Below are 27,998 nucleotides of genomic sequence, written 5' to 3' on the forward strand. Positions count from 1 at the left end.
GTTGTGACTCAACCAACAGTCAGCACCTAATAACTAACTCTTTGGGGTTGAGCCTTAGTATTTTGGTACAACCTGACCTATTAGAAATCTGAAGGTGACCTTTCTGCCACATTCTCTATCCTCACTACTAGATCCATGTACTTTGCAATCTTTAGTTTCCGCCAAGGTCCAACTCAAGGGAAATTTCCTATAGAAGGGTTTTACTTGTGGTACTCACAATTGATAGCACTCTATTTCCTAACCATACCTCTAAAAAAGTACCTGGCATTTGCTTTGTCTTTAATTTCTATTTACTTATCTGGGCCGCAAGGACCCTGGCGTACACAGGAGGGCCTGCTGTACAGGTTCTTAAATCTGCTCTTCTAAAAGGAAAGCAACTTTCAAAGGGTCAAAAATCTACTTTAGTCAAGCATATATATCATTCACTTAGTTCAGGGGAAAAAAGTCAGCAACTTGAACTTCAGAGAAAATACAAACAGAGAAATGACCAACAAACAGGACTTCCAACTGTCTGACCATAATCAATATATACATAACAGATCAACAGACAGATCAAACTGTCTGATCATTACATACATACATAGTTACCAGAGAGAGAAGCTCTACCATCTGGGTTTTCTAAGCCAGGGGGCTCCTTAGCAACTATCCAGAGTCTCTTCCAGCCAAACACTTACAGTGAGTAAACCCCAAAGTAAAACCTCATCTCAGAGTATTTATACACTTTTCAGAGTCAGAGGGCAGGACCCTCAGACCCAGTGCCTCCTTAGACATTACAAAGGGTATTGAGGCCTATTAATGGGAGGGGAAGATCTTTAACTCTTCTCCCCACCCACTATTAACCTTGCATTAACATTACAACGTCATTCCCCTCTTCCAGCCCCATTAGAGGGTGAACTCCTTGACAGTTTTAATTTAGTCTTTGTAACACCAGAATCTTCACATAACAAATGCCTACTTAAATTGAATGAGGGCATATATTAGAAATTTAGAGGAAAGTTTTTTTTTTTATTATTATATAATCAGTTATACATGAATAAAGCTGAGAAAAAAAGAAAAATTAAAAGTTTAAAAGAAAGCACAGGCAGGGACGTAAACATGCAGCTTTCACACAATTAACTAGACTAGGGGCCTTCTGAATGTTTTTTTCAGGTTAAGTGCAAAATTTCTGGCACCTACAGGATGCATGTAAAATGGGCTCTCTGCCCAAATGAAAAACCAACAAACAAAAAACCACAGTGAGAAGAGGCAATCTTTTCTCATGTTCAATGAACTTGGTCTGTTCAAATTTTGCCAGTTTGAGAAGAGAGTGATATAATCCTTTCCATTTATGTCCAAGGCAAAAAAATTGAGGAGGAAATGGATGTATTAACTTGCCAAAGACTGTGACTTTCAAAATTCTTCCTTAGTTCAATGCTGTCTGGCACTGCTGTTGCCATGCATGAGAGAGGGCAGGCCGTGGAGTCACAAAGATCTGGCTTTAAGTCTTGCCTTTTACATGGAATAAGTGCATGATATGGAAAACTTCAGTTCTTGTCTGAGATATTCCAGGCATCTGCCTAAGACTAAGTTACAGAGCAGTTTCAAACATGCATTGGGGAGGGGCATTTCCAAACCAAAGAGTTCCCCACGCAACTAAAACCATAGGCCCAGAAAAAAGAAAAAGAGTTCTGAGGCGGTGGACTTAGGCATTTTTTAAAATAAAAGCCAATTTCTATACTGAAGAAATGCAAAATGAATCCGTTTCCTAGCAAAACTAGACACATTGAATTGGCTACAAGAGAGTAATTTGGGGATGTACCTAAATGACTTGGTTCTAGCAGGCAATCATTTAAATATCTGTCCAAAGAAACTCCTAATAGGAACTGGAAATGAGGAATGTTCATATGATAATACTGGATGACTAATGTGTTATAAAAGCTAGATTAACTGTCTCTTTCCTTATGTATGCTGGAGATATTCTTCTTTCAGGTTTTACCATGTAGCTTAGTGGTAAGAGTGACTGATGCAGGATTAAAGATATTTCAGAAAACAACAGAAGTCTGTTTCACTTAACAAAATGGGGAAAAGTAAGAGTAAATCAAAGTTCAGTTTTTGAAGCCTATGTTCCTATTGATTTACATTTAAAATTGGGAAATTCATTGGGGTGCTGGGGAACGAGCCCCCAAGACAAAATGAAAATCACACTTAAGAATGCAACAGACTACTTAAAATTGTGATATCCAAATTTACATAAGAAGATTGAAGCCTGGAGAAAGGACTGTCTTTAATTCAAGGTCACCCAGTCACCTATTGGCAGAGCTGGGATTAGAATCCGCACCTCCTGCCTTCTCCTATGTAATTAAAAGAGAACCCATTTTAGTTTTCTGATAAATCAAGAATGATGATTCTAATAAGGCACAAGATAGAATTAAAGAAATTCAATTCCTTTGGGAACAGATGATCATATTTATCATTAGCATTACTCATTTGTATGTAACACTTAAAAGTTTGCCAAACGCTTTATATATCTTATTTCATTTGTTCCTCATAGTCACCATGGGAGACTTGTTCTTACTGCATTCATTTTATAGATGAGGGAACTGAAGTCGAGAGAGGTGAAGTGGTTAGCCCTGGGTCACATAGTGTATCATTGAAGCAGGAGTTCAATCCAGAACTTCTTGACTTCGGATCACTTCATCCATTCCAACACAGTACAGGAGTACCCGTGATTTCAGGCAGTGGGTAGAAATTTCATAGCAGAAATTCCCCCCAGTTATGACAATCAGACTCATCCCTAACTTATAGTCTTAGAGAATTACTTGGGACACTGAGGTTAAGTGATTTGTCATATGCTTCCCTTCCAACTGGGATATACTCCTACAGTATTATTGCTTCATATTTCATATAATCAAGCTGCTATATTTTCTACAATCAAAAGAGTATAAGATATTATCTCTCTCCCTTGTTGAATAGGAAGTTCCCAAATTTAACTAAACCTTGCAAGTTTACATGTATACATGCTGCAGATGGAAGCATAGATTTAATGCTCAGAAGGCTTTGGCTTTTTCTCGTGGCTGATCAGAATGATAATGTTAAAAAAAAAAAAAAAAGGAGGAAAGTCTCACCAAATCCAGGACAAATGAGGATGCCACCCTCGGAATGTTTCACAGAGAGTCTAAAAATCAAATTCAGCAAAGTAATGAGCAGAGGTGAATGCATGATCCAAAAGGAGTCCATTTTCCCACAAACATGGGGAGAGTTAGCAACAATTTCCTTAATAAACCTCACATCATGACCCTTGGACTGAGGAGTCATGAGTTTGAATCCCAGCTATGTCAAATCCTAGCGAGGTGGAAATCATTCCATCCTCTTTGGGGTTCACTCTCCTCATTGGTATAGTTGTGATAATAATGTCTGCACTTCTTTTTTTGTTTTGTTTTGTTTCATTTTTAATTAAATGTATTTATTTTTATTTATTCAGTTCCATAAGCTTTTGAGTTCCAAATTTTCTCTCCCCCTACCTTCCCTCCTCCTTCCCCAGGACAGCATACAATCTGATACAGGCTTTGCATATACATTCACTTTAAACATATTTTCACATTAGTCACATCACAAAGAAGAATTATAACCAATGGAATGAACGGCGAGAAAATTGTCTGCACTTCTTAATCCACCATGCTATTGTCAAGGAAACCAATTTGTGAATCTGAAAATGCATCATTAAAATCATTCCACTTGAGATTAATGTCACCTTCAAGCACACTTGGCTGATGCTTCTTACTTGAAATTCTCCTGATTTGGGTTTTGTGATGCTTCTAGGTTCTCGTTTTACATCTTTAAGTTTCTTCTTCTCTGGTTTCCCCTAGAAGACTCTTTCTCCCACTCCATAAATATGGATGTCCACCAATATTTTGTCGTTGGCTCTTTGTTCTTCAATACCCTCTGTTCATGGAGGAAAACTAACTGCTTCAGTCACTATGAAAAGACTGATGAATCCTAGATCCTACAACTTTTAAGCACATAAAGGACAATTTCTAACTTCTTTAAGGAAATCTGCACTTGAATTTTCCAGTCATCTTAATCTCAATACACCCCAAACTCAAACTTTCTTACATAATCAAACCCACCCATTGCTACTATCAAATTTTCCCCTCACATCAATGGTAACACCATTGTTGAACTAGAATGGAAGCTGCAGTAACTTTTGACTCTTACTTTTATTTGTTATGTTTAAAATATGGACTGTGTGGTTGTTCAGGAGGACTAGCCCCTCTGGCGTGAGGGCTTGCCAAGCCCTTTGCAAGGTTGCTCATCATCAAACTGATACCTGTGGCTCCCAGATACTACAGCATGTGCAGTGGCTACACCCTGGTACTGTCTTGGCACTTATCAATGCCATAAACCTGTCGATGAGTTAGGGGGGTGTCTCCTCCAAGCATATGAAGACATCCCCATGTAATGGGGAGATGAGAACAATTTGTTCCAAAGGCCATGTAGGCAGCTGAAGCAGACACTGTAGAGTGGCTTAGAGCTTGGTCAGACATCAGGGACAGCAAGATCATCCACTGCATCTTGGGCCATAACCAGTTGTCCTAACTTCTGTCTTGCCCTTGTACTTTAATGACTCTGGAAGAGAGAGTGAGGCTGATGACTTTGTGCAATTCTGCCTCAGTTAAACCCAATTCATGCAAAAGACAAGACATTACCCTATGATGACGTTGGTCTTCTTTGAAAATGAAGGACAAACAGTAGCGCGTTCATCATGTAATCAAGTCCATTTAATCAATCCTATTCTTGTACAACTGTCTCCTGGATTAAAATCAACCCAAAATTATTTATTAAGCGCTTATTATATGGTGAGAGGCTATGTGATGAAGTAGATAGCGACTGGCCTTGGAGTCCTAAAGATATGAGTTTAAGTGTTCCTTCTAACATTCAAGAATAACTGAACTTAATTTATCACTTAATTCTCAATGAAGTCAGACGCTTCTTTAGACAATCACCTATCAGATGACTTGACACTCCACTCCCCACCCTGCCACCAGTTTTCTCAACATACTGATGCAAGGGATGAAAACAAATACTGAAAACAAGAATGGACACACACACACACACACACACACACACACACACACACACAGGAGTGCCAGAAATTGCAAATAGGCATATTTAGCTTGATGTAACAAAAAAAACCCTCTCAATAGTTACGGGTGGTCCAAAAATTCAGATAGAGCACCTGCAAAGGTAATGAATTTCCCATCATTGGTGTTCTTCAAGTAAACGAGGGATGATCACTTGACAGGAATATTATTGAGTAGATTTCTCTTCTGGTATGAGTTAGGATAAAGGATATCTGATATACCCTGCAAATCTAATATTGCATCATTCTATGAAATATTGCCCATTTAGCAAAGCCTACTTCAAAAACAACCTCTTGTATGAATCTTTTTCAAATCACAATGTTACCTTCTTGCTCATCTCCCAAATTTTTTTAAACTTCCATGTCTTATATTGTTCCTGAATAATTTTACATGTCTTAGTCTCATCCCCTTCAACAGATTATAAACTCCTTGAGGGTAAGGATTATGTCAAGATCTTCTTTTGCATAGGGACAATGCTGAGAAAATAGTGGGCTGTTAAGCAATATTTTTAATTGAAATGAACTGAAAGCCAAAAGCAGGTCTTAGAAAATCCTAATGATGAAAACTAGAGAGCTATTTCATCAGTTATACTGACAGCAGCAGAGAAAGCATCATTTCTCTTGGTTATATTTCTTTTATATTAAGGATTAATTTGTGAACTGAACGAGAGATATATTATTGGTACCCTGGATTTGATACATGAAATATACAGCATGTTCCAAAGGGACACACAGCATAAGACCATTTAATGTGAAAACTTCCTGGGATAGGAGAGAAATCACTAAAAGTTATCTCAGAATCAATTTCCCCACTAGCCTGTTTTATATGCCATGAGCCAGAGAGGAAATTGAGAGTATTTTTATTCCTAGGATGAGAGCAAAGCTGTGATGTTATATACAAAAGAATAAGGCTAATCAAATTCCACTCCAGATTTTGAGTAGCAGGGGTCATTTATTTAAATGTACTGGGGAACAGATAAAAATGGACTTTTTTTTTCTGAGTGCAAATAATTCTGTATGTCCCTCACAAAATGCTTCTCTTGGTGCCCAATGTCATCTCCAAATTATTCACGCAAATCTACCCACACAGGGAAAGAGCAAATACAAACGCTAATCTTGAATTTGCTACACAATCTTTAGCTTATGAAATATTTAATAGTTAGAATGGGCTAACACTTTATTTTTGTCTCATTGGTTAAAAGAGGTCTTGCAATTTAGGAGTCCTTTTACCCCTAAGAAGAATCAATGGAATAAAGACATATATCATAAATTCCTAGTTGGATATAACATGAATGCCATGATAAGATTGATTAAACATGATAATACCCTGGAAGCACATATATAGCCCTCAATAAAAGTGGAGTTATTCACTTCATATTTGCAAAGAAAAGTACGGTTGAAGCCAGACAATACCAAAATATTCAAATGGGATATGGAAAAAAATTACTCCATCTCCCTCATAGTTGGTCTATCCTCTGTCATTTCCTATAGGAAACCTTTCACAATGATTCTCCTAGCTACTAATGCTTTGCGCCTAATCCTTACATGTATAAATGTATTTGTTTACATGTGATATTTCCCCAGTAGAATGTGCTCCTCTTGACGGCAGGGACTACTTTGAGAGGGACTATTTTGGGAGGGAGCTGTTTTCTATTTCCAGCGTACTTTGTGTTGATCTCAATGTAGTAAGGGTTTAATTATTTTTTATTGTATTGTATTAGATACTGTATTAAACACCTTTATAACAAAACCTAAATGACTGACTAAAGGATTTTACTTTGCATTTGTGTTGTTTAGTGTTATGTAGACAGTCTTGAACTCAATTCACTTTCTGATCTAAGAGTAGGTAGATGGATAAATGTCACATTTCTCCCTACTTCCTGGACAGTGTATTTTCCCCCCTCTGATTAGAAGTTTTCTATGAAAAAAACTACAATAGTTGTCAGATCCTGTCTTCCTTATCTTGTCCCTTCTCAAAAGAAGAACTCTTCAAAACCCATCACTCAGCAGAAGAGGAAAAATAAAGAGGGTTTGCAAATTGACCTCAAGTTCCTTCCAATATTGCTGACTTGTGTTTTCTTTTTGATTCAGAGAAATGCATGGTATTGGATTCAATGGAAAATAAAATTAATCCTATTTACATGCTATCAAAATCCAAAACACTATCTCCATTGGGAAATAGAGGGAACATACAGACTCAATAGATGGATTTGAGAAGCAGAAAACGTTTTGGTACCAATTTGTCACCTAATTGTGAATACTGAAAAGAGAAGGTGAAACCATCTTCAGGAAAAATCTGGAAACCCAACTATTTCCCCATAATTTAACAATTTTTAGTAATGACCAAAAAATACTGACAAAAAGAATTAGATTCTGAAAATGAAAATAATTAATTGGAATAGCAAATCAAAAATAATAAATATCTAAATTTATTAATGACTCATTCCATGGAACAAAAAGATGAGTGAATATTAGAATGAGGCAAGACAAAAACTTCTCTTCCTCCTAATTCTTCTTTCAAAAGCTTAAAACCCAGAGATGGATTTCATATTAAGAATTGCTTTGATATAAGACACTTCCTTCATTATTATTTTTGGTTGCTAGCATTGATTAATGATAAAAGTGCCAACTCCCAATTAAACTTTGCACTATATACTGCATACAGATATAGCCTTAATTTATTCATCAGCATCTTCAAACCTCAACATACTTTTTGGCTAGTATATATATTACTCTCACTTTCTTATAATAACCATATACACTGATGGCCCTTGACCTGTATACATAATTGAGAATAAGACTCATCTGTAGAAACGTAGGCTTCCAGTGGCTCTTTAGCATTATTTTCTACCATATTTTATGTACACTTCTCCTTTGTCACCTGTTGAAGATCCATTTGAGGTAACTTGTCCTAATTTCCTTCTGAGATGCTATGGTTTAACGCAAACTCTTGTTCCTCTTTCCAATATTTTTTTTAGGAAACGTTTAAAGTCAAATAAACAATGTCAGATCTTAAAAAGAAAGTGAACCCACTTTTACTCTTTCAAGATTTTCTACATACCACTGGGGGAAAAATGAGCATTGCCAGCAGTTCTGAGAACATCAGCAAGATGCAATTTGATAAATAGCCTTCTATAATCTAAGCCAGGATTGTGCAAAAGCATGCTATCAGCACTTTCATCAGACACTATTGACTTGTTTTCTATCTCATTTCATCATGGCCTTTTCATTTTATTTACTCAGTCAATAAAGTGCAGGTATGGGGAGAGGGAAAGTTTCTTACCACTTCTGTGAGCTGTGAAGGGATCCTGCTTACCTTCTCCGGGGTTGTTGCCTCCGCCACTGTTGTCACCACCACTGATACCATCATCTCTATCAAGTAATCGATCCACCTTGGCAATGATGCAGTTGAGGCTCTTTCCCATGTTGGCCCACACCCTATCCTGAAAAAAGCATCAGCATCACTACACATTTTCATTGTAATAACTGGGGAAAAATTGATATATCCATTTTAAGGTAAATGCATTAATCAAGAGTTGTTGAGATACAAAGACTGGAGATGGGCAAATGATTTCTTATTTAAGTAGCCTCCATCTATAGGAAATGGGATGCTGCATGTTAGAGCCATGGGCTGAGAGTCAGGAAGACCTAAGTTCTAATCTGGTTTCAGATACTTAATATCTGAGTGACTCTGGATAAGTCACAACCTCTTCACTGTCTGAATTATTCTCATCTATAAAATTGAAGTGATAATAGTAGCTACCTTTCAAGGTTGTTGTGAGGGCCAAGTAAAATAATGTTTGTGAAGTACTTTATAAATCTAGAAGGTACTATATAAATATTATTATTAGATTTCAAAGAAAAACAAAATACTTTTATTTTAAATTTATTATCTCTCAACGTGCAGGTTGAGATTTCAACCATCTCAAGAAGCTAGTGGTTCGTATTATTAATATCACTATTCTGCTATCAGTATAGTATGGCTGCATATTGTAGGACATCATGATTTCAGAACAGAAATGGAAGATGTCCTAAAGACCAGTAAAGACTAATGGTGGGCAGGCTGTAGCATATTACCAAGGGTGACTTGTGTGAGACTAATGGTACAAAGTTATCATCGAAGATGATTAGAAAAGGAGGTGGGCTGTTCAGATATAAAAAGTGAGGAATAACAGATGGACAGCCTGGGGGCTACACTGGTGGCAATGAACTATTGAAAACAAAAACAAAATAAAACAAAACCAGAGGAAGTTCTCCAGCTGGTTGAGTAGATTTCTTCCTTTACAGAAAGACCAGCAGAACTGTGCAGGATGAGGAGTGGCTAGATGACAGTTAGCACTGGTGGACAGAGCAATTGATGATGGATATATCCAAGTACGGCTCAATCATGTGATGTATTACCTTTTCCTCTGAAATAAAAATGTGATGAGATACTAGAGATTTTTCATCTTTATAATACATTAAAGATTATATAGAATTTTAGCTCCACAGCACTGAAAAAATTTTACTTTTTCTTCGGGCAGAAATCTCTAGGGAGGACTGAGTTCTATGGTGCATCTGGTTTTTCACTACTACCAGCTCTCCTCTCTGAACTAGATTTCATCCCAAAAACAACATGCAGCTTTAAGGTTTAAAGAATATTTACCTCCCAATGATCTTGTGAACCAACTTTTATGCTTTCAAGATTTGTATGTACCACTGGGGTAAAAATGAGGGATATTGGGTTTGAATACTGGTTTTGCCACTTACCACCTATATGACCTTGTAAATTATTTTTTTAAAAAACTGCACTTTAGTTTCATCATGAGTAAAATCAAGTATGAATTTGACTTTACAGATGAGGAAACTGGACGTCAGCAAGGATGAATGCTCACCCAAATGTTTAAAGTTGCAGAGCCTGGATTTGAACTCCAGTCTAACTGCAGATCCAGTACTTTTCCCACTAGGGATCATATCATTCCAATTTTCCCTATAGAAAAGCACCTATAGACACTTCCTTTCTCCTTTGTCTTGCTCCTAGAAAACAGCACAACTATACCTTCTTCTAGGTGTCCTGAATGGTCTTAGTACTAAGCATTAGAGAGACCTATGCATTTGGGGAAGGAGGCATGTTAACTATCAAAGGAAAAGGTAGTAAGTTGTAGAATTTTAGTAGTTGAAACAGATTCCATAAGAACATGCAGGACTTCTTTAGTGTTCTTGGTTTCTCCTTTTTTCTGTTCGGAAAAAAAATCTTCCCCTACTTTAAACCCTTGGAGATATTGTCCTTTGATTTAGAGGGACTGTTTAATTTTCAATTTTTTTTTAGGTCTTTAGTTCTCCTAAAATCAAATCCCCCAAAGGCTAATACCATTCTCTGTTCACCTTTCTCACTCCCCAATCCCTGCCCCTGGATTTTCTAACCTGTCAACATTCAAGGAAATTACAGTCACCTTACCCTTTTATTCTCTGGCTCAGTCTAGAAGGAAACACTGCTCCTTGGGCAACAAATAGCCTTCCTTGTGTGGTCTCCAAGGGCTTTCCCCCATGAGCTTCAGCCTCAAAGCCACACCCCAACCCTCCCTTATCATCTTCAAAATTCTGATGGTCTATTCTCAGAATCCCTTTCTCTTTGACCCATCCACTTGGTCTTTGTCAGTTTGCCTGTGGCAAATTTCCTAAGTCTTTCCACTCTTACTTAAAATTCTATCACATTAGGGAAGAAGTTATGTCCTGTATTTATTGCCCTTGACTGGCATACAGGTCCCCTCTCCTTTTTTTTTTTTTTTCTGAAGGCCATATGTCATGGCACTCCAACGCTTAGAATGCCTGGAAAGCATCCTATCAGGGTGATTTCACCCTCTTGATCTGAGCCTGTGATTCTTCTTCAGCAGAAACGATGAACGATGAACATTTGCTCTTGACACATATCTGTTCTCACTACTTCACTAACCTCAGATTGCTGAGGGATGGTTTCTTTCCCTCTCCCCTGGGTACCAGGTTTCATAATTAGACAATTATCTAAGTATACAGCAAAAACAAACACACACACACACGCACACACACACACACACACACACACACACACACAAAACAACAACAATAGAATATTCTCTTGGCACCAGTAAAAGTAGGACCGAAACCAAAGCAGTCTGATACTGTGGAAAGCATATTGGATTTGCAATTAATGCCATAGGTTAAAATTCTGGCTTTTACTTAATACATGTGCGTACTGGAACAATTCACTGAACACATCTGAGCCTTAGTATCCTCATCTGTAAAATGAGAGGGGCTTTTATTTAAGACCCCTAACTCTGATCTCCTCCACCTTGAAAATATTATACATAAAAACCCACTAAATTCAAATGCAGTTGATTTATCTGTTAATTAGGAAGTTCTCTCTAACAATGAATTGGCTCAGAGACTAGTAACCTCAAGGATGTGTGGAAGATGGTGGCCATCTGGTTTCTCATACCAGTCCAGTTATTGGTTACTGGAGAAAAGGCTCCAGTATTTGTAGTCAGAGAACCTGGGCAAGCATAGTATAGTGGGAGGGATGTTGGATTTGAATACTGGTTGTACCACTTACTACCTATATGACTTTTTAAACAAACTGTACCCCAGTTTCATCATATGAAAAATGAAGCATTTAGATTCAATGGCCTCTAGGGTTCTTTCTAGTTGTATAATCATGATCCTATCATAATTAATTTTAGGCAAGTCATTAAACATGCCTAAGTCTTGGTTTCTTCACCTATAAAATAAGGGGGTTGGGTTAGGTTCACCTTCCAGGTGAACATTCAATGAGCCCTACCAAAAATAGAAATTCACCTTCTAGTACTTCTAGATAATTTTATTTTACTAATATCTTATTATTATTTGAATTTAATTATTTTACAATATCCCATAAATAGACCCTCTCTTGCCCTATTTAGGTTTTGGTAGTGTTTAATTGGTTCCTGATCTTTTTCCTCCAGCTTTAGGGCTATGGCAGGATTTGGGGAGACAAAGAATAACTGAACCGCATCATACCTTCATATTATACTTCACTTGGCACAAGAACCAAAGATCATCAAAGCTGCCACCACATCCATGAAACAGGGAGAGTAATAATTGCATGGCTCACCCCACAGAGTTGTCTTCAACAAAGCATGTACTGAAGCTTAAATTGTGACAATACAAGTGAGCTATCATTTTTATTATTTTTATCTGATGCCCTGACAGATCATAAATTAGACTCTTGGTTAAATTAGGTACTTTTGGAGATAATTATTTCAAGCATCAAGAAAATTTGATGTGATAAAGTCTTCCATTCAAAAGAAACCAAGTTTGACGTGTCTGAAAGAAATGCATCACCTCAAACTCCTAATTTATATGCAGATTAATACACCTTTTAGGGATGGGAGGTGATAGGAACTTTTGGGATCTAAAGACACTGCACTGTTAAATGATTTGTCAGTTGTAACTTATAGTCATAACGAGTTGCCTGGACAAGAAATTTGACCTGAGGAAAGAGTTGGACCCATGTCTTCTTGACTCCCAGGTCAACCCTCTATCTCTCTACAATTAATATTTCTTACTTCTGCATAGTCAGAACCGAAATGAATGTCAAATGTTCTCTGACCCAACCCCCTTGTTTTACACAAGAAATTAAGACCTTCCGACTTGCCTAGGTTGCCACCCAACTAGCTGAACTGAGATTTGAAACCAAATCCTCTGAATTCCAAATCTAGAAACTTATTTTCCATGTACTACACACTGAAACTGGTTTGAGGGGGGGAAAAAATTAAGACAGATTAATTCAATTTAATCATTAACTAGACATTTTGAAAATAACCATTTGCTTTGACTTAATTGAGCTGCCAATCTCCCCAAACAGTTTGGATGTGCAGCTATGGGCCTACAGCCCTGAGAGAACCAAATCCAATTTTTACTAGATGTTTAAACTGATGTCAAGCTTGCGTCTTACCGGAGCTGTCAGTACTGTTCTGCTACAAGGCTGCGGTGTGCTATTAGTCACAAATAATTATCTTTTTTACTTATATACAAGCCTTCTCCCAAAAGGAATGACAGCAGTTGCTTTCCCTGGCAAATCCATATAACCCATGCTATGTAGGGCTCACTTACACCATCCAGGGCTAATTCCCAGCTTCTTGCCTGATGAAGTGATGAAGTATACTGCACCCACAAGGAGTAAGGAGGGCAAATGAGCATATCCACTCCAGTTGGAAATGCAAGAGAGAATTATGTACACCTAGTGTTCCATCATTAGTCATGTTGGGATTCAGTGACTTGAGGCCATAGCATAACCAACTTAATCACTTCTACCCTGAATATGCCTGAGTAAGAAGCATCAGCTAATTCTTGAGGCTGTTAAATTGAGAGATGAAGCCATTACCGAGATTATTCTGTTGTACTTTGAATCTTCCTTCATCCTAGGATGAGAATTAAGAGCCACTGAATGAGACCTTGTGTCCTCCAGTTTCTATTTCTATCTAAAAAACTACACTACCGGGTTCATTTGATCAAATTTTCCCAGGCAGATATTTTTGGTCCTGTGGACTTTAGAATCATGGATTTATAATGGGAAGGGAATTTAGAGGTCATCATGTACAATCCATTTATCTTATGAAGACACTGAAGAGTAATGAAAAAATTTTAAGCTTCCTGTAGCTAAATGTGTGAATAGACTCAAGATGACCTGAGTTCAAATCCACCCTCAAACACTTGCTAGCTATGTGACCAACCTTTCCTTCAGTTTCTTCATCTGTAAAATGGGGGTAATAATAAAACCTACTCTCTAGGGTGACTGTGAGGACAAAATGAGATGTGTATAAAGCGTTTTACAAACACCATATAAATGTTAGTTGTTAGTATTGTTTTTATTATGGTTGCCAAGGTTCACAAAACTAATGTCTGAGGCAGGATCTGAACTGATTCCAGGTCAAGTGCCTGTCTACCACTCCATGTTGTCTCTTGTGGGATATATTCTATTAGTTCCATATCCTATTATTGGCCAGTTATTCTTGCTATGGGACCTACCCAGCTTCTATTCTCAGTCTACACAGCTTTTAATACTGCTTCCATCTCCGACCTCTAAGGTCCTTAATTCTTTTTTTTCCCCCACAGAGGTAGATTGAATACTATATTTCAGCCAGATATAATTAAAGGATCATAGTCATAGAGCTGGAAGGGGCTTCAGAGACCATCTAATCCCTTTCTGTTATGGAAGAGAACAATAATGACCAGGTATGTTATGTGGGGTTGTTCAAAGTCATGGTAGGTAGTAAGTCATGGAGTTGGGATGTAAATATAGGTTTTCTGTGGAGCCAGTGGATTTTCCTCTGGTTCCAAGTCAATGAATCTGTGAATTTATCAATGTGGATAATCCCTTTACCAATTTAGAGTGCAGTCTACACATTAGTGAGCATGATTGGCAAGCACATCTTTCCCTCATCACTTATTTATTTTTACTACATTCGAACAGGGGAGGAAACTGTGATAGATTAACTTTAGAAAATTCGACATGACCCCCAACCTTTTCCACAATGGATCATAAATGTTAAAAAATAATATTTGTTCTGGGGCTCTTTTGTGGCTATAAGTCATATAATATGATGGCTTCTTTAGAATATAAAGGTTGGGGTCACAAGAAGAACATATTCATGACATACAGTGGTGGTCACAAGAAAGGTTGGGGTCACAAGAAGGTTGCATGAGGAGGTGAGTAGACTAAGGCTATATGACATGCCAGAGATGAGTTGCATGGAAAACAATGGAATTAAAAAAAAAGTCATCAGAGAGATGTCTGAGCAGAATAAAAAATAAGCTAGTAAACTCTACCAACATCTACACAGTGCAAAGTGATATAGATAAAGGCCTCTGGGACAATAGATGGACAACCTTTGCAGGATTTACAAGAGAATGTGGACAACAGCTGTATGGCATGAGAAGGTTGGGCTTCATACTACTGGAGGGAGTGATGGAGGGATCCATGGAGGCATCAAAACAAGTGTTGCTTTGGATCTTTGTTTAAACTTGTCAGTAACGTGACTTCACACAAAGAGTTAGTTCTGAAAAGGCTCCCTGCCAATCTGAATTGTTTTAACATACTCCTGACGTCTACGTTGCTCTCCCACACACTCTCTGCTACAATCAAACCTTCCTTTTGCTATTTTCCACTCATGATACCCCTTTCTCCTCTCTCTGCACCTTTGCATTTAGCCCGGGAAGCAGAACATGAAGCCTCCACCATAACGAAGGAATATTTAAGTTTAGTCGGGAGGATCTCGTTAAGTTCTTCAGTGAATTTCCCAACTTCTTTTCCCTCAGTGTCAGATATTGGTAAATGTGCTGTGATTTCTTCTCTCATCATCTATTTCTGTGGACTCATAAGAGCACTGTAAATTGGCCCTTTTGTTGACAGTATCTCATTTATTGATATTTATTGGTTACTTTCTATGAATGATGAAACCAACTTTGCCAGACTTTTATTTGTCCTCCAGGGGAAGCTGATGGGCTGGGACGTGTGGGTGTGTGGGTGTGTGGGTGTGTGGGTGTGTGGGTGTGTGTGGGTGTGCGTGGGCGTGCATGCATGTGTTTGTGTGAGAGAGACAGACAGACAAACAGAGACAGAGAAAGAAAGGCAGACAGACAAAGAAAGAGCAAAAAAGAGATAGAAACAGAGTTGGACAGAGATAGAGACAAAGAAACACAGAGAGTGAGTGACAGTCTGAAAGACAGTCAAAGAGACAGAGAAAGAAACAGTCAGAGATAGAAGGACAGAAATCATAGACAGACAGAGGCAGAGTTGGAGAAGAGAGAGACAAACTGAAAGAGACAGCGAGGAGGAGAGAAGGAAAAGACAAGGAAAGAAAATAAAAGAGAGGGAGAGAGAGAGACAGAGAGAGGCTTGGAGGGTAGGGGAGGGAAGGGGAAGAAGGCAGGATGGAAGGAGAGGAAAGGAGACAGAGGCTTTCATTTAAATCCTTTTTCGAGATCATACCAACACAAATGTGATTCCATCCTCCAACAGCATAAAACCCCACTGGCTTTTTATCAAAGATCTCACATGTAGAGGACCACCAGTTATACTAAAGTTTTCAGGTGGTCTAAAACCTGTGTGATTTTCTGACCTTTTTCGGTGTCACCTCCTCCACTCTAGTTACTAATGGGAACCTCACAGAACTAAAGGTTAATTTGTACTTTCATTGCTGTTCATGGATTACCAGAACAAATAATTCATCAGTTAATGGCCAGCCCTGTGGTGGGGGTCTACTTGTTAAAGAAGCTGGACCTCAGAGAACATACACTTTTATCTATCTACAATAACCCGCTTGAAGCTTTTACAGTTGGTAGAAATTGAGAGAACTTTCATTCTGGTGTCATAAATTCAAATTCCATCTCAGACACTTATTCATTGTATGACTCTGGGCAAGCCATTTAACCTCTTTCAGCCTTAGTTTTCTCCTCTGTAAAATGGAAATAATGATCACCTATTACTCACAAGTTTTGATTAATTGAGGGTCAAGTGAGATAACATGTACACAGCTTTGTCAGCCTTAAACTTCTGTAGCAAAGCTGACTAATATAAAGTGTGAAAACTCTAGGGCTCCTTCACTCCATCTCGAGGTGTTATGGGAGGACTTTTGTGGAAAATATTTAGAAATAACCTAGATATATCTCAAATGCATAACTTCCGACCCAGGTTAACTCGGGTTATTTCAAAGCATAAAAAGAGATTTGGAAAGAAAATAAAGACAACCAATTAAATTCCATTTCATCTATTGGTAAAAGGACAAAACAACAAAATATCAACATCCACACCTTTCTATGAAGAACAAATACAATTTTTCCTGAATTTTTCTTATTTTTACATCACACAGATATTCAACTAGTAAATAGATGTTGACCATGTCCAATTCAATTCTATACTTGTTGGACTACTTAGTGATTAGTTTTCTTTTTTATTATTATTATTTATTCTAGGTGCCAGATACTGTACTAGGTCCTGATGTAAATGGAACTGTCGCTTTTCTCAAGAAACTTGAATTCACCTGCGAGGAAACAACATGTAATCCAGTAAGTAAATTCAAAATGCATCTATAATAAAAACATGCTTAGTTTGTAGGAGTGAGAAGCACTAACTAACAGCCAAGGGTGATGGAGGGGTGCTGGTGAGTAGGGATCGAGACAGGCCTCTTGTAGGAGACAGCTCTTGAGCTGAAATGTTGACAAGATATTTTTATTTTGCTCAAAAGCTTCAATAGTATGACTTCTTATCCTTCTCTGTGCCCAGAAAGAAAAGACACAAAGTGCTTACTCTTCTAAGGTCAGAGTTTACAGAGATAATTCAGAATTCATGATTTCCATGCTTTGTGTTCCCTTGTGCAGCAGAAATTTCAGTTGCAATCTAAGTAATATCTTTGGCTGGAGTAGAGGACTTTGTTGGCCTGAATATCACAGTAAGGCTTTTTTGTTATCTAAAATTAGCCATCACATTATAAAGGTGTATCTAGCAAATACCTGAAAAACATTGGAAGATGGTATAATATAGAAAGCCTTTTAACTTCTCAAAAAAGAAAGATTTTTGCTGGGGGAGGGTATCATATCCCATCAAAGGCAACAGGGACAAGGGATACAAAATACTTTTCTGCAGGAGGCAAATTATGAATGCAATTATTAATATAATTATGAATAATTTAATATTTAACATATGTAAACTCAAAAACAGATCAGAAACAGCTCACTGAGACCCTTTGCAGTTCACCCAAAGGACTTGGGAAAACCCGGAGGCAGACTTGAAGGTTCTGTTCAGTCTTTACCAAATGAAGCCAGCCAGTGGAGAGAAGGCTAAGGAAAGGGATCTCTTGAGATCCCTGCATGCCAAGAATTTCTTTTCACTTTGTAACCTGGGTTTAAGTAAGAATGGAATATCTGAACTGGCAACACCAGAGCCAGAAGTTTAGGGATGGCTAAGGAGTTGGATGGATATTAGGTGTCAGAATATGAGAGCAAAGAGAAGGCTGGGTTATTTTATATTTATTCCAGACAAAGAAATGTGTGTGAAACCAGGAGGTCAGTCTACATGGGAAGTGGATCAGCATCATGGTGCCAAGTGCCAATGTCCATACCAAGTCTGAGATGTAGAATATCTGTCCAGACATGGTAACTGACAGAAGTCTAAGTGGCATTTGGTTGGCAAGGGTCAGCACAGGAAGATGGATAATGTTAGGAAAGTCTAGTAGTTGGTAGCAGGGGTCTAGCTCCAGATAGACGCTGGAGTTTAAGGAGTAGGGAATTTGTTTTAATCGTATTAGTACAAATCAGAGATTAAGTCTCTCTCTCACACACAGACACACACAGACACACACACACACACACACACACAGACACACACACACAACAATGCAGGAACTCAGTGTCAGGAATTTGAGGTTCCATGTTTGAAGCAGGTTAGCAACAAATGACTTAATGCTGAGACAGTGAGTTACTGACAAAAGACTCCAGAAGGATTTTTGTTGTAGTGACTGTGGCAGGGCTAAACACACAGGCAGAACTGTAAGTAGGAATCCCAGCAGGCAGGTCAAAATTGGTTAAGAATAGAGGAAGGGGGGAGAGTGAGAGGCACACTGTAAACAGTTCAATCTGTACCCCCTTGAGAGCTGGGAAGAGAAGCAAAGTGTGTCCCTGAAGAGATAGTGCTCTCTGAAGGCTGCGATCATTTTTTGACTTGTCTATGTATTACTTAGTATTTAGCACAATGCCTGGAACATATGTTCTTTTTTTTTTTTTTTTTAATTTATTTTTTTTATTTTTAATTTAACTTTTAACATTTATTTTCACAAAATTTTGGGTTACAAATTTTCTCCCCTTTTTTCCCCTCCTCCCCCAAACCCAAGCATTCTAATTGCCCCTGTGACCAATCTGCTCTTTCTTCTATCCTCCCTCTCTGCCCTTGTCTCCGTCTTCTCTTTTGTCCTGTAGGGCCAGATAGCTTTCTTTACCCCTTAACCTGTATTTCTTATTTCCTAGTGGTAAGAACATTACAGTTGATCCTAACACTTTGAGTTCCAACTTCTTTAGCTCCCTCCCTCTCCACCCCTTCCCTTTGGAGGACAAGCAATTCAATATAGGCCAAATCTGTGTAGTTTTGCAAATGATTTCCATATTAGTTGTGTTGTATAGGACTAACTATATTTCCCTCCATCCTATCCTGTCCCCCACTACTTCTATTCTCTTATGATCCTTTCCCTCCCCATGAGTGTCAACCTCGGATTGCATTCTCCTCCCCATGCCCTCCCCTCCATCCTCCCCCCCACCCTGCTTGTGCCCTTGTCCCCCACTCTCCTGTATTGTGAGATAGGTTTTCCTATCAAAATGAGTGTGCATTTTATTCTTTCCTTTAGTGGAATGTGATGAGAGTAGACCTCATGTTTTTCTCTCGCCTCCCCTCTTTATCCCTCCACTAATAAGTCTTTTGCTTGCCTCTTTTATGAGAGATAATTTGCCCCATTCAATTTCTCCCTTTCTCCTCCCAATATTTCTCTCTCAATGCTTGATTTCATTTTTTTTTTTAAGATATGATCCCATCCTCTTCAATTCACTCTGTGCACTCTGTCTCTACGTATGTGTGCGTGTGTGCATGTGTGTGTGTGTACTCCCACCCAGTACCCAGATACTGAAATGTTTCAAGAGTTACAAATATTGTCTTTCCATGTAGGAATGTAAACAGTTCAACTTTAGTAAGTCCCTTATGACTTGTCTTTGCTGTTCACCTCTTCATGGTTCTCTTCATTCTTGTGTTTGAAAGTCAAATTTTCTTTTCAGCTCCGGTCTTTTCATCAAGAAAATTTGAAAATCCTCTATTTCATTGAAAGACCATTTTTTCTCCTGAAGTATTATACTCAGTTTTGCTGGGTAGGTGATTCTTGGTTTTAGTCCTAGTTCCTTTGACTTCTGGAATATCCTATTCCATGCCCTTCGATCCCTTAATGTAGAGGGTGCTAGATCTTGTGTTATCCTGATTGTATTTCCACAATATTTGAATTGTTTCTTTCTAGCTGCTTGCAATATTTTCTCCTTGACCAGGGAACTCTGGAATTTGGCCACAATGTTCCTAGGAGTTTCTCTTTTTGGATCTCTTTCAGGCGGTGTTCTGTGGATTCCTTGAATATTTATTTTGCCCTCTGGTTCTAGAATCTCAGGGCAGTTTTCCTTGATAATTTCATGGAAGATGATGTCTAGGCTCTTCTTTTGATCATGGTTTTCAGGTAGTCCCAGAATTTTTACATTGTCTCTCCTGAATCTATTTTCCAGGTCAGTTGTTTTTCCAATAAGATATTTCACATTATCTTCCATTTTTCCAATCTTCTCGCTATGTTCTGTGATATCTGTCTTTCTCACAAAGTCCTTAGCATCCATCTGTGCCATTCTAGTTTTGAAAGAACTATTTTCTTCAGTGAGCTTTTGAATCTCCTTTTCCATTTGGCTAATTCTGCTTTTGAAAGCATTCTTCTCCTCATTGGCTTTTTGAACCTCTTTTGCCAATTGAGTTAGGCTAGTTTTCAAGGTGTTAATTTCTTCAACATTTTTCTGGTTCTCCTTTAGCAGGGAGCTGATCTGCTTTTCATGCTTCTCTTTCATCCCTCTCATTTCTCCTCCCAGTTTTTCCTCCACCTCTCTAACTTGATTTTCAAAATTCTTTTTGAGCTCTTCCATGGTCTGAGCCCATTGGGTGGGCTGGGACACAGAATTCTTGATTTCTGTGTCTTTGCCTGATGGTAAGCATTGTTCTTCCTCATCAGAAAGGAAGGGAGGAAATGTCTGTTCTCCAAGAAAGTAGCCTTCAATAGTTTTATTTCTTTTCCCTTTTCTGGGCATTCTCCCCAGCCAGTGACTTGACCTCTGAATATTCTCCTCACACCCACCTCGCCTCCTGGTCCTCCCAGCCAGCATTTGGGGACTGAGATTCAAATGCTGCTTCCTGCCTTAGGGCTTTTGGGGGGGCAGGGCTGCTATTCAGTGTGAGAATTAAGTTCAGGTGGTCAGGTTGGGGCAGGGCCGCCTCTCAGGCTCAGTTCCCTCAGGGGGTTTATGTACAGACCTTCCACAATGGATCCAGGCTCCCGCCCGCTTGGGGAGCCCCTGTCTGCAGCCGCCTGTCAGCTTCTATCTCCCGGGGGGCCCGAGCCATGGGGGCACCCCACTCCCCTCTCAACCCACCAAAGAGACTCTCTCATCGACCCCCATCACCTGTGGGTGGAGGGGCTTGTGTCTCCGCTGGAGATCCCGTCCCTGAAGCTTGCTCGGATCTGTACCTCTCGGAGCCGCGGCCGCCGCAGGTCTGGGCTGGGCTCCGCGTCTGCAGTGCGACGGACCTTTTGCGAGAGGTTTGCAGGTCCCTCTGTGGGTGGAGGGACCCGCGTGGCCGCTGGAGATCCCGTCCCCGTAGCCCGCTCAGATCTTTTCCTCAAGGTGTCGCGGCCGCTGCAGGGCTGCCCTCTGCTCCCAGTCCCGGTGCCCAGTCCGCAGCACGAAGGACCCCCTGCGAGAGGTTTGCAGGTCTCTCCGGAACAGAAATCTCCCTCGCTCCAATATTCCGTGGCCTCTGGGTGCAGAATTCACCGTGAGTTGGTCCCCTCTAGCCGTTCTGTGGGTTGTGGGTTCGGAGCTACGTGTATGTGCGTCTTTCTACTCCGCCATCTTGGCTCCGCCCCCCAACATAATATGTTCTTAGTAAATGTGTACTGGCTGACTTCATCTGCAGTACTGGGGGGCAAGGAGACAGCCTGTCCCTTTCCACTCATTCTCTAATTTCTGCTGCTAGAAATCCTCCACTCCAACTAGATGGCAGCACCTTGGACAAAGATCTTGTTGCACTGTACTAGTTACAGTATATTATGTACAAGGTGGTATTCAATGGCTTCAGATACAAATTTAATAAGACACAGGATCAGAGAGATATGCAAATAATTACCTGATGGACTAGTCATGAGGGAGATCTGTTACATGGGCACACAATCACAGACTGACATAGAGATGAGCTTGGAAATCCCCAGAGAAATGTCTGCACATGAACCAGAAAAATATGTCTAAAGACATTCACAAATGAAAAAAGGTCAGTTCAAGTTTACAGCAGTTTGAGGATACTGATAAAAGTTAGAACTGACCCAAACCCTGTAGCCTATCAGTGAAGTCTGTACTGACATAGTTACTCTGTACCACATGAAATCATATATCCAGGGTCCAGTCATAAAATCGACAAATCCAGTCTATCAACTGATAATTCTCGTTTTCCAGTAATTGCTAAAATGAACTATTCACTAAAAGGATGCTGGCCTCCTCACTGTCCCACAAACATGTCACTTTCCTTTCAACCTTTATATCATTACTCATGTTTAGCATATGAGTATAATTCAATGGCAAATGGTAAAGCATTCAATAAATGGTGTTTTTTTTCCATGCTGTTTCTTGACCTAGAAAGCCTTCTTTCTTTCTCTCTACCCATATAAATCATCCCTGTGCTAAATAAATAAATAAAATAAAGCAGCTCAAGTCTAACAACCTCCTTGGAGGTTTCTCCCATTACTTCAGCCTATGTTAGTTTCCCCTTTTATTGAATGGTTCTAGTACTTAGCACCTTATACTGAAAACACAATGTTTTCAGTGCTTACTTATAAAATACATTGTTCTGTACTTTGTATCACATTCATTAATATTCATTTCCAGTGTTTTTGAGTGCTATCTGTGTAGACAGGAAAGCCAGTATTCAAATTCAGTCTCTGACCTTAGTAGCGATATGACCATGAATAGGTCAAAATTTATAGATTTGTAGACCAGAAAGAGACCTTGGAGATCATCCAGCTTAAAATCTGAGTGATAAGGCTTGGAGAGATTCAATAACCTGTCCAAGAAACAACACATGGGCTAAGTGGAAAATAATTTTACACCATAAATTTTGGGAAAATAGTTCATTTTGAGACATTTTCATAAAAACATTCATTCTTTTCAGGTAGAATGTAAACCTCAGTTTCTTCATCTGTAAAATAGGGATAATAGCTGCTCTCTCTATAACACTATTCAGAGTCCTAAATGAGATAATGAAGGTAAAGTGCTTTACAAACCTTCCTGAGTTACATAAATGTCAGCTACTCTCGTTATTATGGATATTACTTCCTTTGTATTTCTAGTGCAATGTCACACACACAGGCTAGATGAATAAAAAATCTGTTGATTAAATGATTGAAAGTTTACTATGGAGAATGCCATTAGTGATCCTTATTTACAAAGTGGGTTTCAGGATTGATTGCAGGGTCAGTCTCTCTACTGGATCCCATTCTCTCACTCTGAACATATCAAAAGCAGAATCAGCTATATTACTGAAATAATTAAATGAATGACATTTACGGCTGCCAGCAGACCAAAAAAAAGTCCCAAAAGATCGAATGATTCATTTCTTATTTTACTTTTCAACTGCTTGTTCAAACCTGTGTAGGTAATACACATATACAAAACTGATTCAACTCTCTACATTGAATTGGTCAAAGGGGGCAGTCCAGGGCAAGGCCAAGTAGTAACAGAATCAGAAAGTTTGGTGTGAAAGATTTGTGACTTTGGGCAAGTCATTGGTTTGTCTGGGCCTCATTTTTCTAACCTATAAAAAGAGGGAGATAGACTAGATATTTTTGAAGATGCTTTCCCAGCTTTATAATCTTATAACCTATGTAGTTGAAAAAAAATAACTAATAAAAAGTAAAAAAAAAACCAAAAAATCAGTTCTGATGGTGGGGTTTTTTTTTGTACATATTTCTACAAAATACCAATTGAAAACAGAAATAAATAGCTAAGCAATTTGTTGCCTTACCAACATAATATCCTCTAACTAAACAACAACAAGAAGTCCGAATTCATTAATTTGAGACTATATAGACACAGCTAGACATCAATCCTTTGTTTTCTTGATCAATACATTTGGGGTTAATGAGAACTTAATGGGGAAAATAACATCCCTGACAGTGAACCAGCTGCAAAGTACTTAATAAAGATCTTTGTCATAAAAAAAGAAAGTCAGAATCTTGTCCTGTGTTCCCATATTTGTGTGATACTGAGCATGGCCATGAATAAGACAAGAAAGCATGGAGTAGAGGTGATGTCCACCATAGTGAATACCTGGAAAAGGTATTAATAGGGAAGAAAAACTCTGCTTTTAACCAATTCTGGCTTCAGGTGGGAAATGACCCTCAAATCCAGTAGGTAAACGAAGGTGAAAATATGCTGATCACTCATTAGCAAATGTAGACCTCAGGTGGATTTCCAGAGCATTTCTGATTATACAGGTCTTGTTTGAGTTTCTGCTCTTTCACAGAAAAGTTGTCCATTTTAATGGACAGTCATGACCTTTTACTTAATCCGCTTCTATGGAATGTTAATATCAACTGAGCATGTAGAGCCCGGATCTCCTAGAGAGAAGTTCACAAATGTTTTACAGCCATTAAGAAAAAATAAATGGAGCACTTAAAGAAATCATATGTGCACAGATATGTTTAGCTGTGTTTTTATTCCATATATTCTCTTTGGAGGGTGGGAGCAGAGGTTCCACTGACTTGGCACAAACCAGAACGGGACAAGTGGCTCAAGGCACACCCTTAGCTGTGAGGGAGGGGAATGAGGGTGGGGGAAGTAGGGATACTTATTCTAAGACATCAGCTACTGCTGGAGAGGCCACTGTGGGGTGCAGGGTGGGAGAGGACAAGGGAGTGGGTATTTATTTTTATTTACTTCTTGCCATTCTTAAAGTTCTATCAGCATCCTCTAAATCTGGTAGTTAGATGAAACAATGGATTGAATGTTGGAACTTGAGTTAGGAAGATCTGAATTCAAATCTGTCCTTAGGCACTTACTAGCTATGTGACCCTGGTAAAGTCACTCCATCTCAGCTTCCTCAGCTGTAAAATGGAAATAATAACAGCACCTATCTTGTGAGGTTGATGTTAGGATAAAATGAGACAATATTTATAAAATACTTTGCACAGTACCTGACTCATATTGGTGTTGTACAAATGCTTATTTCTCCCCATACCACCCCCTTTAAAAATTAGTCTTCTTCTAGCAAAACCCCAATATACTGCTCCAGTTTCAATTCCTTATGGGAAAGAATGGTTGTGAACTTGCAGATACTATAAACGGGATCAGCAAAGGGGTCTATTGAATGCTCAAAGATACAGCTTTTGGGGAAAAGTAGATTTAACTGGGTAAAACTGGGTGGGAAGGGAAGACCTAGTTAAAATTCTGTTCCTGTTTCAGATAGGATGCATCAGTGCACCTTTGCCAGGCTGCACTGGAGCAATTCTGATAGATTGAAAAAAGCCCTTCCCCTGCTCCTGGACATCTTATTAAATGGAAAGGGAAAGAGTCAAGAATTTGGATTTGGGTCTTAAAGTCACAAAGAGTTTCTAGAGTCACACAAATGCTAAAGAATATGAGTCAGGAATGGACTAGAGGAGTAAATTGTGCTTTTGAAAAGAGGAGGGAAAAGAGAGAGATGAGAGTAAAATTAGTATCTGTTTATAATATTTATAAGAAATGAAAATTAATGTAATGTTTATGGTGGAAAAAATTACAAAATATTCCTGTTCTTTGCATCCTTTTATAATTAAAAAAAAGATACTATGGAATGCTCTTTCTTGGAAGTTCTTTATCTTTACAGATGTTGATATAGTTTCAAGGTTTATTTTTTATAGGACTTCGATTGTATTGGTATAGGGAATTTGTAAGGAGGAATTTTCATCTGAAGTTTCCTGGGGGAGGCACGGGGAGGTAAGCGACTTAGCGAGGGAAACGTCACCAGAATGTATCAGGGACTAGACTTGAATTCAGATCTTTCCTTATTTCTTCAGTAATTCCTTACTTCCTCCAAGTTAGGCTTCTATTCACTATGCTTTATGCTTCATAATAATAGCTGGCATTTATACACCTTTATATACAACTTTTTACTTGATTTTCCCAACAATTTGAGAACAGTATAGTACAATGTAGGTATCTGTTTATATCTGACAGCCAGTTGTTAAGTTTTCCGTTTGAGTATTTAGAACCTTGGAAATCAGCAAATGCTACAAAGCAGAGTTTAATTTATTGTTTGTTGATGCATTGCCTTTTTTTTTAATATATAGACTTAAGAGAAAAGATGAACATGTTAATAACACAGGTTCAACTTTTTAAAAGTGAGTCATGGATTTTCAGAAAGCCCAGTTGTTGAACACTAAAATGGAGGTCTAGAGACATAGAATGACTCTCTCAAAGTAATGTGTTACTTTGTCCACCATGGGATTCAAACCCAAGCCTTCCTACTTATTTTTAGTGCTTCTTCCACTGCATCACTCCTGTCTCATATTAGCCTGAGAAGACATACCTTTAGTGTTTGCTACATGTGGAAGTGGGAACTGAACTATATGATTTATGGCAGCCTAGGAACCTGGAATCATAGAATCTTTGAGTCAGAAGGGACCTCTGTCTGAGAGCTCAGATAGTCCAGACTCCCAGCTAGTGCAAAGAATTCCTTTGTGGAATGCTCCATGAAGTCCTAGAGACTAGAATAGTGTGGAAACAAGCTCCTGGATTTGGCAGATGAGCTAGCCCCTTCAGATAGCTCCCAGAAGCTAGAGGAGAGACTGAAAGAACTGAGAGCTCTAATTGTCACAAACATTCTCCCTGGAATTGAGCTAAAGTCTGTTTCTCACAAATTTTTACCAATTAGTCCCAGTTCTGCCCCTGCCCTTACACGGAATTAGTGATTGCTCTTCCATGTGATACCCCGTTGACATAGGTCAAGTGGTAGCAGGTTGAGTTTTGAAGACCTGAGTCCAAATTCTGCCCCAGAAACTTAACAACTCTGAGATCCTGGGCAAGTCCTTTAATCTCTTTCAGTCTCAATTTCCTTAAGTGTAAAATGGAAGTAAAATAGCACCTACCTTACAGGATTGTTGTGTGGGTCAAAAAAGATAAAGTATGAAATGTACTCTGAAATCCTTCAAGCCCTATTAAAGTGGCATCACCATCGTCATCATCATCATTATTTTATAATTGGAAGCTAGATCCCAAGTCCCTCTCGACTTTCTTTTAAAATTTTTATGCTCTCCCCTCCCTAGATTTTTCCCCATGTATATAGGTTCTAAGGAAATGAGAAAGAAATGAAGTGCCCATACTTTTAAAGGGCAGGATGCTCTCTTACACCACTAGGTACATTCTGGTTTTTTGTAGGAGATAATCCACATCTTCATGTCCTGCAAGAGTTCATTCTCCCTAGAAACAAGAATGATTTACTTTCTTTTAGCCAGGAAGAAGAAGCCTATTTTCCAGTCGGTGAAAGAACAGAGCACAATCTATCCTGACTAGCCTGGTGAATGTATACTTTTACATTATTCAAGACACAAGTTGCTTTTTTTTTCCCCATAGAAGGACAGTGAAAAATACTAGTAAGCAGCTGATAAGAGGAGATGGGAGTAAAGGTCACCAAAGATTGTCTACAGAGGTAGTGTCTGCCAAAGGATTTTTGCCCACAGCTACCAAATACAGCAGTATGAAGAGTGCTATCAGTAACTCCTGGCAAGGCTGAGCATTAGTAACTTTTCTAGACATTAGACAAAGAGGTAGTACAAAAGGAACAGTTTAAAGATAGGCTTGTTGCCCCCTGAAATCACTGTCCAAAAGAAGTCACTCTTTTAACCAAAGATTAAGAAAATGTATTGATAGGAAGTATGTCTCAAATATGAGAGACAGTATAGGGTAGTGGTTAGAGAGCTGGTCTCTTAGTGCAGTCTGGGTTCAAAGCCTACTGCAGAAGTTTACTAGCAATGAAGTCAGGAGTAAGTCAAGGCACCTCAATAAGTGCCAGTTTCCTTAT

At 38.8% G+C, this 27,998-nt stretch overlaps 1 protein-coding gene across 9 annotated transcripts in view; it reads right to left on the reverse strand.

Moving 5' to 3' along the window:
- Positions 1 to 27,998, reverse strand: part of INPP4B (inositol polyphosphate-4-phosphatase type II B) — a 958,716-nt gene that overhangs the window by 133,031 nt on the left and 797,687 nt on the right. For all 9 annotated transcript variants that reach the window (XM_072621124.1, XM_072621125.1, XM_072621132.1 and 6 more), the window contains one exon: positions 8,436 to 8,562. In XM_072621124.1, coding sequence (XP_072477225.1) covers positions 8,436 to 8,562 — 127 coding nt within the window. The remainder of the gene's footprint in view (positions 1 to 8,435; positions 8,563 to 27,998) is intronic.

The sequence above is a fragment of the Notamacropus eugenii genome, chromosome 6, assembly GCF_028372415.1.
Source record: "Notamacropus eugenii isolate mMacEug1 chromosome 6, mMacEug1.pri_v2, whole genome shotgun sequence".
NCBI classification, from domain to species: domain Eukaryota; kingdom Metazoa; phylum Chordata; class Mammalia; order Diprotodontia; family Macropodidae; genus Notamacropus; species Notamacropus eugenii.